Source organism: Eptatretus burgeri, chromosome 2 (assembly GCF_056783735.1).
Source record: "Eptatretus burgeri isolate ZD-2024b chromosome 2, Ebu_testis_v1, whole genome shotgun sequence".
NCBI classification, from domain to species: Eukaryota; Metazoa; Chordata; class Myxini; order Myxiniformes; family Myxinidae; genus Eptatretus; species Eptatretus burgeri.
This window is the reverse complement of record NC_140962.1, coordinates 13,550,588-13,566,406: the sequence shown is the minus strand read 5'-3', so window position 1 is coordinate 13,566,406 and position 15,819 is coordinate 13,550,588. Positions and strand designations below refer to the sequence as shown.

Below are 15,819 nucleotides of genomic sequence, written 5' to 3'. Positions count from 1 at the left end.
TTTTCACCTGTGGCTCTGTTTCCAAGGCAGGACTTGTGAGAAACATGCTTTTTGTTTAAAGTTCAAAAACACTGATTTTTATTACTGTGGAGTCAAATCGAGGATTAGGATCTGCCTTCTTTTTTATATATATATATATATATATATATATATATATATATATATATATATATATATATATATATATATATATATATATATATATATATATATATATATATATATATATATATATATATATATATATATATATATATATATATATTGTTGCGAATTCGCGCCCGCCGGCGTGCGATTGGCCACTCGACTCGAATGGCGGCCGCCTCACCCACCGGACAGACAATTCTGTCGTGACCCTCCGGGAACTATCGCCCGGAGCCAGTCACGGGTGGGCCTTTCGACCTCACCACGATCGTGCCAATCGGCCACCTGCATAGGATAGGGTTGTTCGCCAAACTCGACCTACCTAAGTACCCACGCGGATGGTAAACTGGGCGATCGTACCTTGCCGCAGGCCGACTCCAGACACGAACCGCCTAAGCGGTCCGTTCCGTGCTATCGGGATAACCGAGCGGTGTTATCGTCGGCCTCGACGGTTCCGATTAATTATCGGGCGTATTAAACCCACTACAAACCCTTTACATGAAGCAGGATGGAGAGTCAAACGAAGGAAAGGACGCAGCGAAACGGAACAGTTCAAACACAAGCACTTTATTTACACGACACACGGAGAGCACACATATACAGCCAAACAGTCAGAATGCACCTATATCAAGCCAAACAAAAGCAACAATGCAGAACTACAACCGAATAAGACCGACACACACAAACACTTACACAGTTCTACTTTACAAGACACGGTGCCACAAGATCCATACAAAAAACCCCGAAAAAAAAAAATGGTGACTTCCCTTTGGGCCGTCGAGTCCCTCTTCGACGTCCATCGACATGGTCCTGCCTGGCCGCGACTCCGTGCCCTAGCGTGGTAGGCAAGGCCTCTCCGGCGTGCCTCACGCCGGCACGTGTTGGCCGCTCGACGCCACGGACGGAGTTTTCGGCACTATCCCAGCGCGGATAGAAGGGGGGGTGGGGGGGGTAAACGTGGATGCCCGAGGTCGGGAGGGTGGAATGGCGGACGCTCCTTCCCGCCAGCAGGGTCTTGGAACCGCACCACAGCAGACCAGGCCAGCGGCCACCAGGAGGAGAAGAGGACGAGCGAGCCGGAAGACGGGAAGAGAGCAAGAGCAACCACAAAACCGCTCCGCCCGTGTCCGACTTTTTATATCCCAGAGCTCCGCCCTGTTGCTCCGCCCCATTCTTTGCTCCACCCCCCCTTCAAGGCGCTTCGAGAAAAGTCTCGAAGAGGGGCGTTCCTCCTCCCTGGCCACGTCACACCGCGCATCCACCAATCGGGCGCCAGCTGCCCACCCCGCTTCTCCTCCCTCACACCAAGCGCGAAAAACAGGTGGGAAAAGCCCACCGAGCATCCTTGATGGTTTTTGTTTGAAATAAAAGATAGAAAAAGAAAAAGGACTGACTCAAAGCATCACAGCCCGAATGAATCTCATTAATTCCCTCTAAACAATGGGTTTGGGGCTAACTACACATGTACTTAAGAGATACCTCACCTACGGGGCCTGGATGGTGGTTTGCGAATTTCCACAGCCGTAACACTACCCCCTCCCCTTTTTACAGACTCGTCCCGAGTCGTCAAATTCTCGTGTGCCATAATGTGTAGTTCTCCCCGAGTACGTTTTACCTTTGGATTCATGGTATTAGTGTCCCCAAAATAAATAACCTGAGGGCTGAGTAACTAACTAAACACACCCACTCATACGGACGACTTCAATAAAATTGCCGGCGCTAAGACGTACATGCCGGGGGCGCACTCATATTTACAGTACATCGTAACTTACAAATTTTACACTAAACAATGGCCCAGGATCAATGGACTCTGCAGGGAGCAAAACTAAAGTCAAAAGAAAACTGGTGCACGGGCCGCCACTGCAGGCCCGTGTTGTAGCTGCCAACAGGACAGTTATCGCAGCTTGCAAACTGTTGCTTGATGATCCTGGCGCACATGGAAATGAACAGGGGGGGGCAAATCAAAATGGGCGAGGGCAGTAGGCATGGCATGACAAGGCCGCTGTGGCGAACAGCCAGCAGATGATCTGGCCGGCACAGGCCTTGAAGCAAAGACAGCCGGCAGTGGAGCTGACCGGCACAGGCCTTGAAGTAACACAGCCGTCGGACAATCCGACCGGCACAGGCCTTTCAGCAAAAAGCCAGCCGATGAAGTTGTCCAGCCTTTGCCTTTCAATGGAGGTTGGTGGAGGGAGTGCGGTGGTGCTGGCCGCTCAGAAGGCGGGCTCGGACCTACTTACCTGTCTCCCTCCCAACCTATCACCTTTGCCTGTCACTGTCTATACCCACTCCCTTAATTTGTCAAACCCGATTTCGCCCCCCTTTTATTTTTTTTTTATTTTTTATTTTTTACTTCCCCACTATAAATCGTCCCCTAACCCCCTTTACTGTCTTTGTTCGGCTAGCCTACTCCCAACCCCTACATTCTCTTCCCAGAGGGGAATGAGGGAGAGTTAGCGTCCTGTGTCGAGGCCCAACTCAAGCCTCAGGATGGCCTCCCCAGACTTCAGCGATCTGTAACACAAAGTGGGTCCAGCGGCCCACAACGAGAGCGAAGGGATGGATGGTGCGGAGGGGTACATCTCCTAATCTACCCTAACCATTCTATTTTAAACTACCCCGGGGCTTTCAACAAGCACCTCGCGCTTAAACTATTGGTTCTAACAACCCAGATTCCCGTCGCCTGTGTTGGTGTCCTCCAATTTTGGGCCTCGCCCCCCCAATTTTCTTCCCGTGCCCTCGCACGGTTTCATGGCTGGGACGCGTGGCTCCCTTGGCAGGCAGGACCCTCTGCCGATTCTCCAGCTATGGCACCCCCAGGCACTATACTGCCTCCGAGCCTACCAGCTCCCTAAACACCGGGGAGTGCCCCCCATGGCAACTCCCCTGAAACGCACACGTGGCAGGCTGGCTTCCCGGGCCCCTTTCCGGAGGTCATCCGTGCCCACGCGGCTAACGGCGCCCCGGGCCCCCGCATCATGTGGGCGCACCCGTGCCCACTACGCTATCACAGCCCCCCATGGGCCCTTGGCCTACTACAGCCGACTCGCCTGGTGCCCGGGGTACCCACTCAGCGATACTCACCTTTCGCAGCCACGCTCCCAGCCCGTCAACAGGGCTCCTGCACCCCTCCAAACGGGTTTTGAGCCTAGTTTCCCACCAACAACAAAACGACCTCCATTTTGTCAATTTGACTAACTCACTTTACACTGACCCCGGGGTCCCTTGGGCGGGAGTCACTCCTCCCCCCAATCACTCATCGCACCATGCATTCCACATTCGCTCCAATCACACAGACCCGCTCGCCTCACTCACTCATGTACTCACCTCACAATTCTTCAACACACACACCGTTGAACTCTGCCATCCTTCTAACTACCTCCCCTAACTACCTTGTGCTCCCACATCGTCCCTTAAACTATAGCACGTTCCATTTAACACTACGTAGCTAAAGTCTATCACTGTCTCCAAATCCTTATTTCCCATCCTAAATCTCAACTAAAACCCTCTACCTGATCCATTCCACAGGCTCCATGAGGACTTACCCCTGCCCCATGGTGCTGGTCTAACTAAGCTAACCCTTCCCCCTAACTAGTGCCATCCTGTGCCCTGTCCAGGGGGTCTTCCACCCCTTGCCCAGGGAATCCTGTTCACCCGAAAGCGAGGCTTGCTGTTTGTTTTTTTTTTCCACATGCGCAGCACCAGCGTGGCAATTCACAGCCGCGCACCCCTGGCGTGACGTCATGGCAGCTGTTCGCGTCCCTCGTCCCTCTTGGACGGTACCATCCGGCAGGGATTCACCCTCCTGCCGGATTACAACCATACGTGCCATGACGCCACCTGGCGCATAAAAAAAAAACACAAGCCCCACGTCTCGAGGGGTTCCCCACGCGAACACGTGCTCTGCCCGTTGGAGCTTCACACACGCCCGCATGGAGAACCCATCCGGTCCAAATCCGTTATCCTGCCTAAACTTTGTCCGTCCGCGGGATCGGCAACATCCACCGCTGGCGTTTCGGGACCGGGTTTCACTCCCGCAAGCGAGCACGTGGCGGCCTCGTGCTTTGCACAGCACGGACCTCACGCTCGCTGCTGGGTGAACCCGGCACGGTGCTCAAAACATCTACAGCCGCTACCCGGCTTTTGTCTCTTTGCCGCCGTCTCCGTCGCCATTTAACACATGCACTCCCGCGTTCCATGACGCTCATACACCTCTCCATTACATTCACACCGGGAGACGCGTCTGCATGCTCACGCATGCCGACCAACATCTCCCTTACACACAGTGACCTTGCACACGCTGTCTCTCTCCTTGCACTCGGCCGCTCACTCACTCGTGCCGTTTCCCTTGCACACACCATACCACTCACACGCGGGGGCACTCGCCCACGGTGCCTCATCCACACACGGCGTGCTAGGAAGCACGCACCTCGGCACACTTGCCACCACACCACTCACACACGGGGTCGCTTCCACACACGGGGGCGCACTCACACCTTGCACCACACACACCGGGACAACCACACTGGGGATTTGTGCCACCCCAAGGGTTTCTGGGGCCTCTATACCCCCCAAGCTCTCCGTGCACCTGTCCACAGCACCCGTACTCGCGAACTCGCAAAGCACGACCGAACTCACCTGGTCGTGAGTCGCCTCAAGGGGGCATAGCGGCTCTCTCCGTTCCCGAAGGAGGCTATCCAACTGCTCGCACCGGGTCCCTACACGTTCTGCGAGCTCTCCCCCATTATCCCCCACTGTGTGCGTGTGCGTGTGCGTGTGTGTGCATGCGTGCGCGTCTCGAACCCCGTCCAATTCACCGTGCAATCTCTCCTTTACCGTTTCTACCTCCCGTGTCTGTTATTTCCGTCTCTTCCCATATCTCCACTATTTTTATTTCCTTCGTCGTCGCATCTCACACGTTTCGGTCACCCCATTTAATTTTTCCCTCTGTGTCACCGTCACGCTTCTCGCCCAATACGTCCCCCGAATTATTTTCTCCCCGCCCCCACTGCGGGCCTGACAGCTGTTGCACTCCCTCCCAGCTCGTTCGCTCCCACACGTGGTGTCGCCATTTTGAGCTCCACGGTTATTGCCTTCATGCCCGCCTGCAGGCTTCGGCCCATGTTCTGCGTCTCACCCCGCATTTCTCATTTCTTCCTTCATTCCTTGCGCATTTGTTTCCATATTCGTTTTCATTTTGTTTGTGTTTGTTTCCATTTTCATTTCGTTTGTGTTTGTTTCCATTTTCTTGTTTATTTCATTCATTTGTTGCGTATTTGCATCCATTTTCGTTTTCATTTCTTGCATGTCCCCACTGATTCCCGCCAGTATGGCGCATAGCTGGGCCATGTCTGGTACACTCGGCTGAGCCGAATCGGCCAGGATCGGGGGGTTTTGGCGGAGGGGGAGGGGGGAGGGGAGGTGTCGTGCACCGCGGCCTCTGCCGCTGCCGCGCCCATTTCGGGTTCTGGGTTTGGTTGGGGGAGAAATTGTTCCTGCACGGGGATTTCATCCTGCACCATGGATTCCACACATTCTACATCCATTCCTACTACCCCCGGCTCCTGCTCGCCTTGAGACTCCATCTTATTTCTCGTAACGGGTTAATTTGGAGGGAACCGGGGGTCGCTCCTCTCACCCCTGGACCAATTTCCCCATGAACTTAGCTGGAGACGGGAGGGTTTGTTTCCCGCTCTCTGACACCAGTGTTGCGAATTCGCGTGCGATCGGCCGCTCGACTCGAATGGCGGCCGCCTAGCCCACTGGACGGACAATTCTGTCGTGACCCGGGAACTATCGCCCGGAGCCAGTCACTGGTGGGCCTTTCGACCTCACCACAATCTTCCACCCGCGTAGGATAGTGTTGTTCACCAAACTCGACCTACCTAAGTACCCACTCGTATGGTAAACCGGGCGATCGTACCTCGCCGCATGCCGACTCTGGACACGAACCGCCAAAGCGGTCCATTCCATGCTATCGGGATAACCGAGCGGTGTTATCGTCGGCCTCGACAGTTCCGATTATCGGGTGTATTAAGCCCACTACAAACCCTTTACGTGAAGCAGGATGGAGAGTCAAACGAAGGAAAGGACGCAGCGAAATGGGGAACAGTTCACACACAAGCACTTTATTTACACGACACACGGAGAGCACACATATACAGCCAAACAGTCAGAATGCACCTATATCAAGCCAAACAAAAGCAACAATGCAGAGCTACTACCGAATAAGACGGACACACGGAAACACTTACACAGTTCTACTTTACAAGACACGGCGCCACAAGATCCATACAAAAAAAACTCCGAAAAGAAATGGTGACTTCCCTTTGGGCCGTCGAGTCCCTCTCCGACGTCCGTTGACGTGGTCCCGCCTGGCCGCGACTCCGTACCCGAGCGTGGTAGGTGAGGCCTCTCCGGCGTTCCTCGTGCCAGCACGTGTTGGCCGCTCGACGCCATGGACGGAGTTTTCGGCGCTATCCCAGCGCGGATCGAAGGGGGGGAAACGTGGACGCCCAAGGTCGGGAGGGTGGAATGGCGGACGCTCCTTCCCGCCAGCGGGGTCTTGGGACCGCACAACAGCAGACCAGGCCAGCGGCCACCAGGAGGAGAAGAGGACGAGCGAGCCGGAAGACTGGAAGAGAGCAAGAGCAACCACAAAACCGCTCCGCTCGTGTCCGACTTTTTATATCCCGGAGCTCCGCCCTGTTGCTCCGCCCTGTTGCTCCACCCCGTTCTTTGCTCCACCCCCCTTCGAGGCGCTTCGAGAAAGGTCTCGAAGAGGGGCGTTTCTCCTCCCTGGCCGCGTCACACCGCTCATCCACCAATCGGGCGCCAGCTGCCCCACCCCGCTTCTCCCTCACACCAAGCGCGGAGAAGAATGGCGCGAAACACAGGCGGGAAAAGCCCACAGAGCGTCCTTATTGGTTTTTGTTTGAAATAAAAGATAGAAAAAGAAAAACGACTCAAAGGCGTCGCAGCCCGAATGAATCGCACTCATTCCCTCCAAACAACGGGTTTGGGGCTAACTACACATGTACTTAAGAGATACCTCACCTACGGGACCTGGATGGCGAATTTCCACAGCCGTAACAATATATGTATATATATGTATATGTATATGTATGTATATGTATGTATATATATGTATGTATATATATGTATATATATATATATATATATATATATATATATATATATATATATATATATATATCCCTGTGTGTCGTAAGAGGCGACCAGGGTTGCGTCAGGAAGGGCATCCGGCGTAAAAACCTATGCCAAATCATTATGCGGACAACAAAACGAATTTCCATACCGGATCGGTCGAGGCCCGGGTTACCAACGACCGCTACCAGTGGTCAGCAGGGTACCAGTGGAAACTGTGCTACTGCTGGGCGAAGGAGGAGAAGCAGACGGGGAGGGCGAGTCCGGAGGCAGTGGGAGAGGGGGAATGGGAGAAGTGTGGAGGTTAGAGTTGGAACTCTGAATGTTGGGACGATGACTGGCAAAGTGCAAGAGTTGGCTGATATGATGGAGAGAAGAAAGGTGGACATACTGTGTGTACAAGAGACCAAGTGGATGCTGAGTAAGGCTAGGAGCATTGGAGGTGGTTTCAAACTGTTCTACCATGGTGTGGATGGGAGGAGAAATGGTGTCGGGGTAATCCTGAAGGAAGATTATGTCAAGAGGGTATTGGAGGTGAGGAGAGTGTCTGACCGAGTGATGAGTGTGAAGTTGGAAATTGAAGGGGTGATGATGAATGTCATCAGTGCATATGCCCCACATATGGGGTGTGAGATGGAGTATAAAGAAGATTTCTGGAGTGAGTTAGATGAAGTGGTGGAGAGTGTATCCAAGGATGAAAGAGTGGTGATTGGAGCAGATTTCAATGGGCATGTTGGGGAAGGAAATAAAGAGGATGAGGAGGTGATGGGTAGGTACGGTCTCAACAAGAGAAATGTGGAAGGGCAAATGGTGGTAGAGTTTGCAAAAAGAATGGAAATGGCAGTGGTAAATACGTATTTCAAGAAGAGGAACACAGGGTGACATACAAGAGTGGAGGAAAGTGCACACAGGTGGATTACATCTTAAGCAGGAGATGCAACCTGAAAGAGATTAGTGACTGTAAGGTGGTGGCAGGGGAGATTGTAGCTCGACAGCATCGATTGGTGGTCTGTAGGATGACTTTAGAGGTGAGGTTGAGGAAGAGAGTGAGGGCTGAACCAAGGACCAGATGGTGGAAGCTGAAGGAGGAAGACTTTTGCGTGAAATTTAGGGAGGAGGTGAGACAGGCGTTGGATGGTGGGAAAGATGGGTGGGATGATTGGGCAACGACAGCAGAAGTTGTGAGGGAGATAGCTAGGAAGGTACTTGGTGTGACATCTGGACAGAGGAAGGAAGATTAGGAGACTTGGTGGTGGAATGAGGAAGTACAGGAAAGTATAAGGAAGAAGGGGTTGGTGAAAAAGAAGTGGGATAGTCAGAGAGATGAAAGTAGGCAGGAGTACAAGGAGTGGCGGCGAAAGGCAAAAAGAGAGGTGGAAAAGGCCAAGGAAAAGACATATGACGAGCTGTATGAAAAGTTGGATACAAATGAAGGGGAAAAGGATTTATACCGATTGGCAAGACAGAGGGACCGAGCTGGGAAGGATGTGCTGAAGGTTAGGGTGATAAAGGACGCAAATGGGAATGTGCTGACGAGCGAGGAGAGTGTTGAGAAGGTGGATGGAGTACTTTGAGGAGCTGATGAATGCAGAAAATGAGAGAGAAGGTTGGAAGAGGTGGAGATAGTGAATCTGGAAGTGGGGTGGATCAGTAAGGATGAAGTGAGGACTGCTATGAAGAAGATGAAAAGTGGAAAGGTGGTTGGCCCAGATGGTATACCAGTGGAGGCATGGAAGTGCTTAGGAGAGATGGCAGTGGGGTTGTTAACCAGATTGTTTAATAAAGTCTTGGAAAGTGAGAGGATGCCGGAGGAGTGGAGATTAAGTGTACTGGTTCCGATTTTCAAGAATAAGGGTGATGTGCAGAGCTGTGGAAATTACAGAGGGATAAAGTTGTCAAGCCACACCATGAAGTTGTGGGAAAGAGTAGTGGAAGCGAGGTTGACAGGAGAGGTGACAATCTGTGAGCAGCAATATGGGTTTATGCCAGGAAAAAGCACCACTGATGCAATGTTTGCTTTGAGAATGTTGATGGAGAAGTACAGGGAAGGCCAGAAGGAGTTACATTATGTGTTTGTGGATTTAGAGAAAGCTTATGATAGGGTGCCAAGAGAGGAGTTGTGGTATTGTATGAGGAAGTCGGGAGTGGTGGAGAAGTATGTGAAGATCGTGCAGGATATGTATGAGGACAGTGTGACAGCGGTGAGTTGTGCGGTAGGAATGACGGACCGGTTTAAGGTAAAAGTGGGATTGCACCAAGGATCGACTCTGAGCCCTTTCCTGTTTGCAATGGTGATGGACAGGTTGATGGACGAGATCAGACTGGAGTTCCCATGGACTATGATGTTCGCGGATGACATCATGATCTGTAGGGAGAGTAGGGAGCAGGCTGAGGCGAGCCTCGAGTGGTGGAGGTACGCACTGGAAAGAAGGGGAATGATAGTCAGTCGGAGTAAGACTGAGTACATGTGCATAAATGAGAGGGAGGGTGGTGGTATGGTGCGGTTGCAAGGAGTTGAGGTGGGGAAGGTGGATTGCTTTAAATACTTGGGATCAACTGTCCAAAGTAACGGAGAGTGTGGGAGAGAAGTGAAAAAGAGAGTGCAGGCAGGATGGAGTGGGTGGAGACGAGTTGCAGGAGTGATTTGTGACAGAAGGGTAGCTGCAAGAGTGAAAGGGAAAGTATACAAGACGGTAGTGAGACCATCTATGTTGTATGGTTTGGAGGCGGTGGCGCTAACAAAAAGACAGGAAGCGGAGCTGGAGGTGGCAGAGTTAAAGATGCTGCGATTCTCGTTGGGAGTGACAAGGATGGATAGGATAAGAAATGAGTATATTAGAGGGACAGCGCAGGTAGGACGGGTTGGAGACAAAGTGAGAGAGGCGAGATTGAAATGGTTTGGACATGTGCACTGGAGGGAAGCAGAGTATATCGGGAGAAGGATGTTGAAGATGGAGCCACCAGGCAGGAGGAGAAGAGGAAGGCCAAAGAAGAGGTTCATGGATACGGTGAGGGCGGACATGCGGGTGGTTGGAGTGTCAATGGAAGATGTGGAGGATAGAGCAAAATGGAGACGGTTGATCCGCTGTGGCGACCCCTAACGGGAGCAAGCCAAAAGAGGAGGAGGAGGAGGAGGAGGAGGAGGAGGAGGAGGAAGAAGATATATATATATATATATAATTTTTTTTTTTTTTTTTTTTAATCGAGGGAGGGTTGGAGGAAGGAAGGTTTCCTGAAGATCAATTACTCCTTTGCTTCATGCTCACTTGAGATTATGATTGGAGATGTATTAAATTATTTTGCATCTTATTTATTTCTTGTCTTCGTATTTTGCAGAAGCATGCTTGTTCTGAAAGGCCATGGGTAAAATTGCTCATTCACGATCTTGCTCCACTTTTGTGTGAATAACAAGGGCACACTTGGTGTTTCCATGGAGATCTGGGGGCAAAGTGGGGGGGTGGATGGAGGGATCATCTTGGGCAGCAACTTTGCCTCACTCATGTTCTAGTTCTCACTTTTATTTCTATCTCCTTCACGTTACTGAAGGGAGGATCTGTTACCGAATTTTATTTTTATTCTTTAAATAATTGGGCTCCGATAAGTCCTTTTTTTCATGTCAGAGTCCAAAAAAAGAAAACGTCAAGTGTCAATCCTAATATTGATGTACTAACTGTGTTTCATGATTTGCCAATGAAGGGCACAGCCAGGCATGTCTTTGCTATGGGAATATAGAATTGTGGTTGGGCCCCCAGCAGGTGCCCGTATTTTGGAACTGTTTGTATTTTAGGTAGGAATGGCATGTCGGCCAAGAAAAGGATCAGGTCTGATGCCTTGTTGAATCTCATAACAGGCCTGCAGGTTCATATCCTTGCAGATTGGTCTTGAAGGTTGCCCTTGGTGTACTGAATTGTCCAATTGGTACACCTTGAAATTATGACTAAATTTCAAACTTGTGCTTCAGCTTTCAAATAAAATAGAGCATTTCTTTCTCACCCAAATGATGCTTTTATAATAGTGTGGGCACCAAATAAACCTAATTGACCAAATTTGTGTGGTATAGGGAATGATCTTCGATGTTGACAAAGTGAGTCTGTCCCCATGTCGGATGCAGGGTGTGGACTGAAGCCAGTACCGCTTTGCTATCAAACCGGGAAACAAAGTTCCAGATTTGGCTCTGCTTTGCGCAGGGCTTCTGCCTGTTTACGCCAAAAGAAAGTGTTAGATTAGAGTTATCAACGGTGCAAACATCCTCTATGCCATGGCCAAATGGATGGATGACCTTGTACGCATCCGTCCTGTGGCATGTTGACCTCAGTATGTTAGCTGCATTTTTGTGGTTTCTGTGGACTGTAAATATCACTCGATAAGCAGTAGCCTGGTGTTGGCTCAGTGGTTAGGGTGGTGGCTTGGGATCCTAGGGTCCTGAGTTCAAGCCCTGTCAGCCGCTGAATCAATACACCAGGGGGTTGACTCAGCCTGTCATCCTTCTGAGGTTGGTGAAATGAGTACCAGTTCCAGTGTGTGTACTGGGAGAGGGGAACTGCATCAGCGACACAGTCTTGCTTCAAGAAATGATAGCTACCCCGGCAGCTAAGCTGCCATACAACCACCACCACTCAATAAGCAGTAGGTGAGCCCACAACAGTGGTTGCCTTAACCACAAGGTAATGACTGGTTTCATCAATGTATTTCTGTGGCTTTTAAATTTAATATGGCCATTTGTTGAGTTGAAGCTCTTGTGAAGTGTTTTTTGTTATTGTTGTTTTTAATCATTCTCTAAAGTCTAAAAGATGCAAAAGTGGAGGATAGATTGGTGTGTTGTGATGAAGGAATGGTGACGACAGTATCTCAGATCCAAATAAAGGAGAGATAAATTCCATTGCTATCTTGATGCATCTGGAGCTGCAAACACTTCATGTTATCTGGTGTTTACCATTGTGCAGATGTGTAAACTAATCTGTCCTACTTTAGGTTGTAGGGGAGAGAGATTAGGTTGGGATAACAGGCTCCAATCATTCAAACCCCAAAATCTGAGCAACCAAGTGTTGTATACAGTATAACATGTTCATTAAGCCTGCACCAAGAGGGAAAGGGGAAGACTCATTGCTGTTTTAGGGTTTGTTTCTACAATTGGTGCCCCCAATTTTTAATGGCACTACAGTTTTTGACCGTTAGGACTAAATCACTACATTTAGATTTAGATTTTTATTTTTAAATTATTTCTTCTTCCTTCATTCCCAATTTCCAAACTGTATCAATTTCCAAATTTGCATAAATAATGTGAATTGAATGTATGTGGGGGTTGACACTTTTTTTTGACCTTGACCTAATTTGTAAGGTCATGATCAAATTGCAAACGTAACATTTATCACCATAATTTTACTAAGGTTTGTCCAGTCGGAACAAAATTTGCCCTCCCCAGATAGTGCAGAACAAGGCACCTTTACATCTTACCCCTCTGAGTTAAAGATCAAGGTGCAATTGTCATCACTCAATTTTGACAATGTGGAATCTCAAAGACCACTTGACCTCTCATGATGTTCTTGCATCATAATGGTGTACCTGGACTGAAGTTGTGTACCTGATATGTCATTCGTGTCATTGACCTGTTTTTTTTGTTTGTTTTTGTTCTGATTATGACCTAATTAACAAAATCACTTTTTTTTTCTTTTTTTTTTTAAATCATAACGAATAATTTTTCTCATTTTTCATGATGTTGACATTTATTGAAATATTGAAGATGGAGACATTTTCTTAATTTACACAATCTCTAAAGATCCTATGATGGTCTGAACAAAATACGCCATCATTGGATCATGGGCTAAGGGTAAGTTTTGGCTGATTACTTTGTGATCACAGATATCCAGTTGAACATTGTTCCTCAATTTTGTTTTGTTAGTCATTGTCTGCAGCAGGGAGCAATGCAGCAGCCAGTTAGGTATCAGAAGCAGTACTATAGTCAGGTGCAGGTAGCAAGTAACAAATGGATGGTAGATGAGAGTGGTGCTACAGTCAGGAGCAAGAAGCTGATCTACATAAAATCGAGTACTCTCCTTTTATTAAATAAGGTGGAAGCATTCGTGTGCAGTGAGAAATGATATTGCTGATGGAAAATGTTTTTTCAGGGTTGGCCGAAGCCGAGCTTGTGCTCTGAATGGGGATCGTTTTCCAGAACGGATAGGGCAAATAAAAGGGTGAGAAGTAGCCATACCATGTTGGTGTAGTAATATGTTGTTGCAACATAAAATGAAACATGTATGACATGGTTGATACTGAAGATTGTTTGGATAAAAAAAATGATTATAAAAAGCTGTTGATTATGGGCCATGAAAGGAGAAGGAGAAATTATTGTATGAGCAAATAAGAGGTTGGGGGAGAAACAAAAATGCAGTGAATGAGTGTGGCATCCTTTCAATAAATATGATTGAAGTGGGTTTAATATTGTGGTGGAAATGGCTCATTCATGTGACCCATATTGCCAGGAATTTGTACAACCAGCTTGAAGATCGCCGAACTTGCCATATTTACACTGCATTCAATAGATTGTAATGCTCAAATACGAATCAAATTTGGCAGCTTTGCTGAACGGGCGAAGGCAGAAGGCGGGGATGTGTTCTATCTTTTAAAATGGTTTATTATAATGGAATGTGATACAGGGATGGACAAGACAAAACCTGGGCTTAACACAATCACGCTTTGGAGTTCCCTTGCTGGCTCAGATTGTGCTCTTTGCTGTGGTCCCTGTTTGCCTCCTGCTCTGTCCTGCAAAGCTTTGGGGTCAAGGCTCACGAGCAAAGTGCAGCTTCGGACCGTACGACTCACTCCTGGGATTGTCACCTTCCGAGGTCAGGGAAACGAGTTCCAGTGTATGTACTGGGAGAGGGGCACTGCATCAGCGACAGTCTCGCTTCAAGAAATGATAGCTACCCTGGCAGCTAAGCTGCCATATGACATTCCTTTGACTCATCCCACTTTCTTTGTCATTTTCTGTTGGATATTTGAGGCCTTGAGAATGGATCATTAAGGTTCCCTCCCGTTCATACATATCCCCAGGGGGAGTATTTTGGGGAGTATAAATGTTAGATGACATTTTATTTATTTATTTATGTGTGTGTATGTAATATATACACATACATACATATACTTTTTTTTTTTTAAATACAAGGTCGAAGGTTCATAATGGAGCTGCCATTCACATACAGATGGATGTGCTGACTCGACAAACACTTAATGCAGCCACTGAGCTTGGGGTCATGCCGTCACTTCCCGGAATACTCTTTTTACCAGCAATGTCACAACAATGATGCTGCTTTTCTTTCCACACTCAGCAGGGCATTTTCTCAGGAAGAATTTCCTTTGTCATGGGTGCCAACTGAATGGGATTGTCCATGCTCTAAGCTTTTAAATGCTGAGTGTCAAGCAAGGAAGCTTGTATCTTCACGTACCATTTTAAATAAAAACATTTAAATGTCTTTCTTTTAGTATGACTCAGCCGAGGTTTGAACCACCGACCTCCCAGACTCAGTGGACGCTCTAACGCTAACCATTACACCACTGAGTGGTAAATTGTTTGTATTCCTTTTCTCTCCCTTGATGCACATTTTTAATTTGCTGGGTCTTTTGAGCTATTTGGACACTGGTTGTTGGTTCAGAGTAACAGATCTGGCTGTAAATTCTTTTTGGAAGATATTTGGATTAAGAGTGCTTAACATTCATTATTGGATTCACTCCTCACCAACTAAGAACCTCCATTGGGTATATTGCATTGTCAGGATGGAGGTTGATAAAAGTGGGAGTTGTACTCTGATATCAAAGGGAGGGTGTAGCAGAAATTTATTTAAGGAGAAGCAAAAGTTTGAACAGAAATGTGTCAAAAATGTACAAATATGGAGATTGATGTGTTTTAAGGATAAGATGCATTAAAATATATCCAGTACAAGGCTATTTCATTGGAGGCAGATGACAGTTATTGGGCCAAACAGAAGGCACTTGGATTAGGAAATCAAAAAGACAATTTGAGGAAGTAGTAGCAATGATTATTGGCCATCAGGCTTTCCAAAATGCGTGTACATAAGAAAGAGGGGGCTCATTCAAGTGCACAGCTGATTCCAGGACAGTACAGGGTAATTGTATAATATTGTTGTGGTTGACCAAATTCGCAAACCACCATTCAGGTCCCTTAGGTGAGATATCTCGGTAAGTATATGTGTAGTTAGGCCCAAACCCGTTGTCTAGAGGGAATAAATGTCATTCATGAGGGCTGCGACTCTTCAGAATAGCCGTTTTTCTTTTACTATCTTTATTTTGGACCAACCGCCATTACCACCACCAACCACGTCTTAACAGCCATCACAACAACAACCACCAACCACAACGCCGCTTCACCACAACCGCCACGACCTTTACCGTCACAACTCGCCACCATCGCATCACCGTCATCTCGCGCCACTCGTGGGCACCAATGCAGGACTCGTGTAGAGCGCGCACTGAGCAGCATGATTCAAAAGC

General features: G+C 48.4%; 1 protein-coding gene across 3 annotated transcripts in view; it reads left to right on the top strand.

The window, feature by feature from the left end:
• LOC147031453 (EH domain-containing protein 1-like) overlaps positions 1-15,819 on the top strand; it is a 77,411-nt gene that overhangs the window by 27,964 nt on the left and 33,628 nt on the right. For 2 of the 3 annotated variants that reach the window (XM_085863424.1, XM_085863425.1), the window contains one exon: positions 13,437-13,505. The exons of the other annotated variant lie outside the window; for it this stretch is intronic. In XM_085863424.1, coding sequence (XP_085719550.1) covers positions 13,437-13,505 — 69 coding nt within the window. The remainder of the gene's footprint in view (positions 1-13,436; positions 13,506-15,819) is intronic. 3 annotated transcript variants of the gene reach the window in all.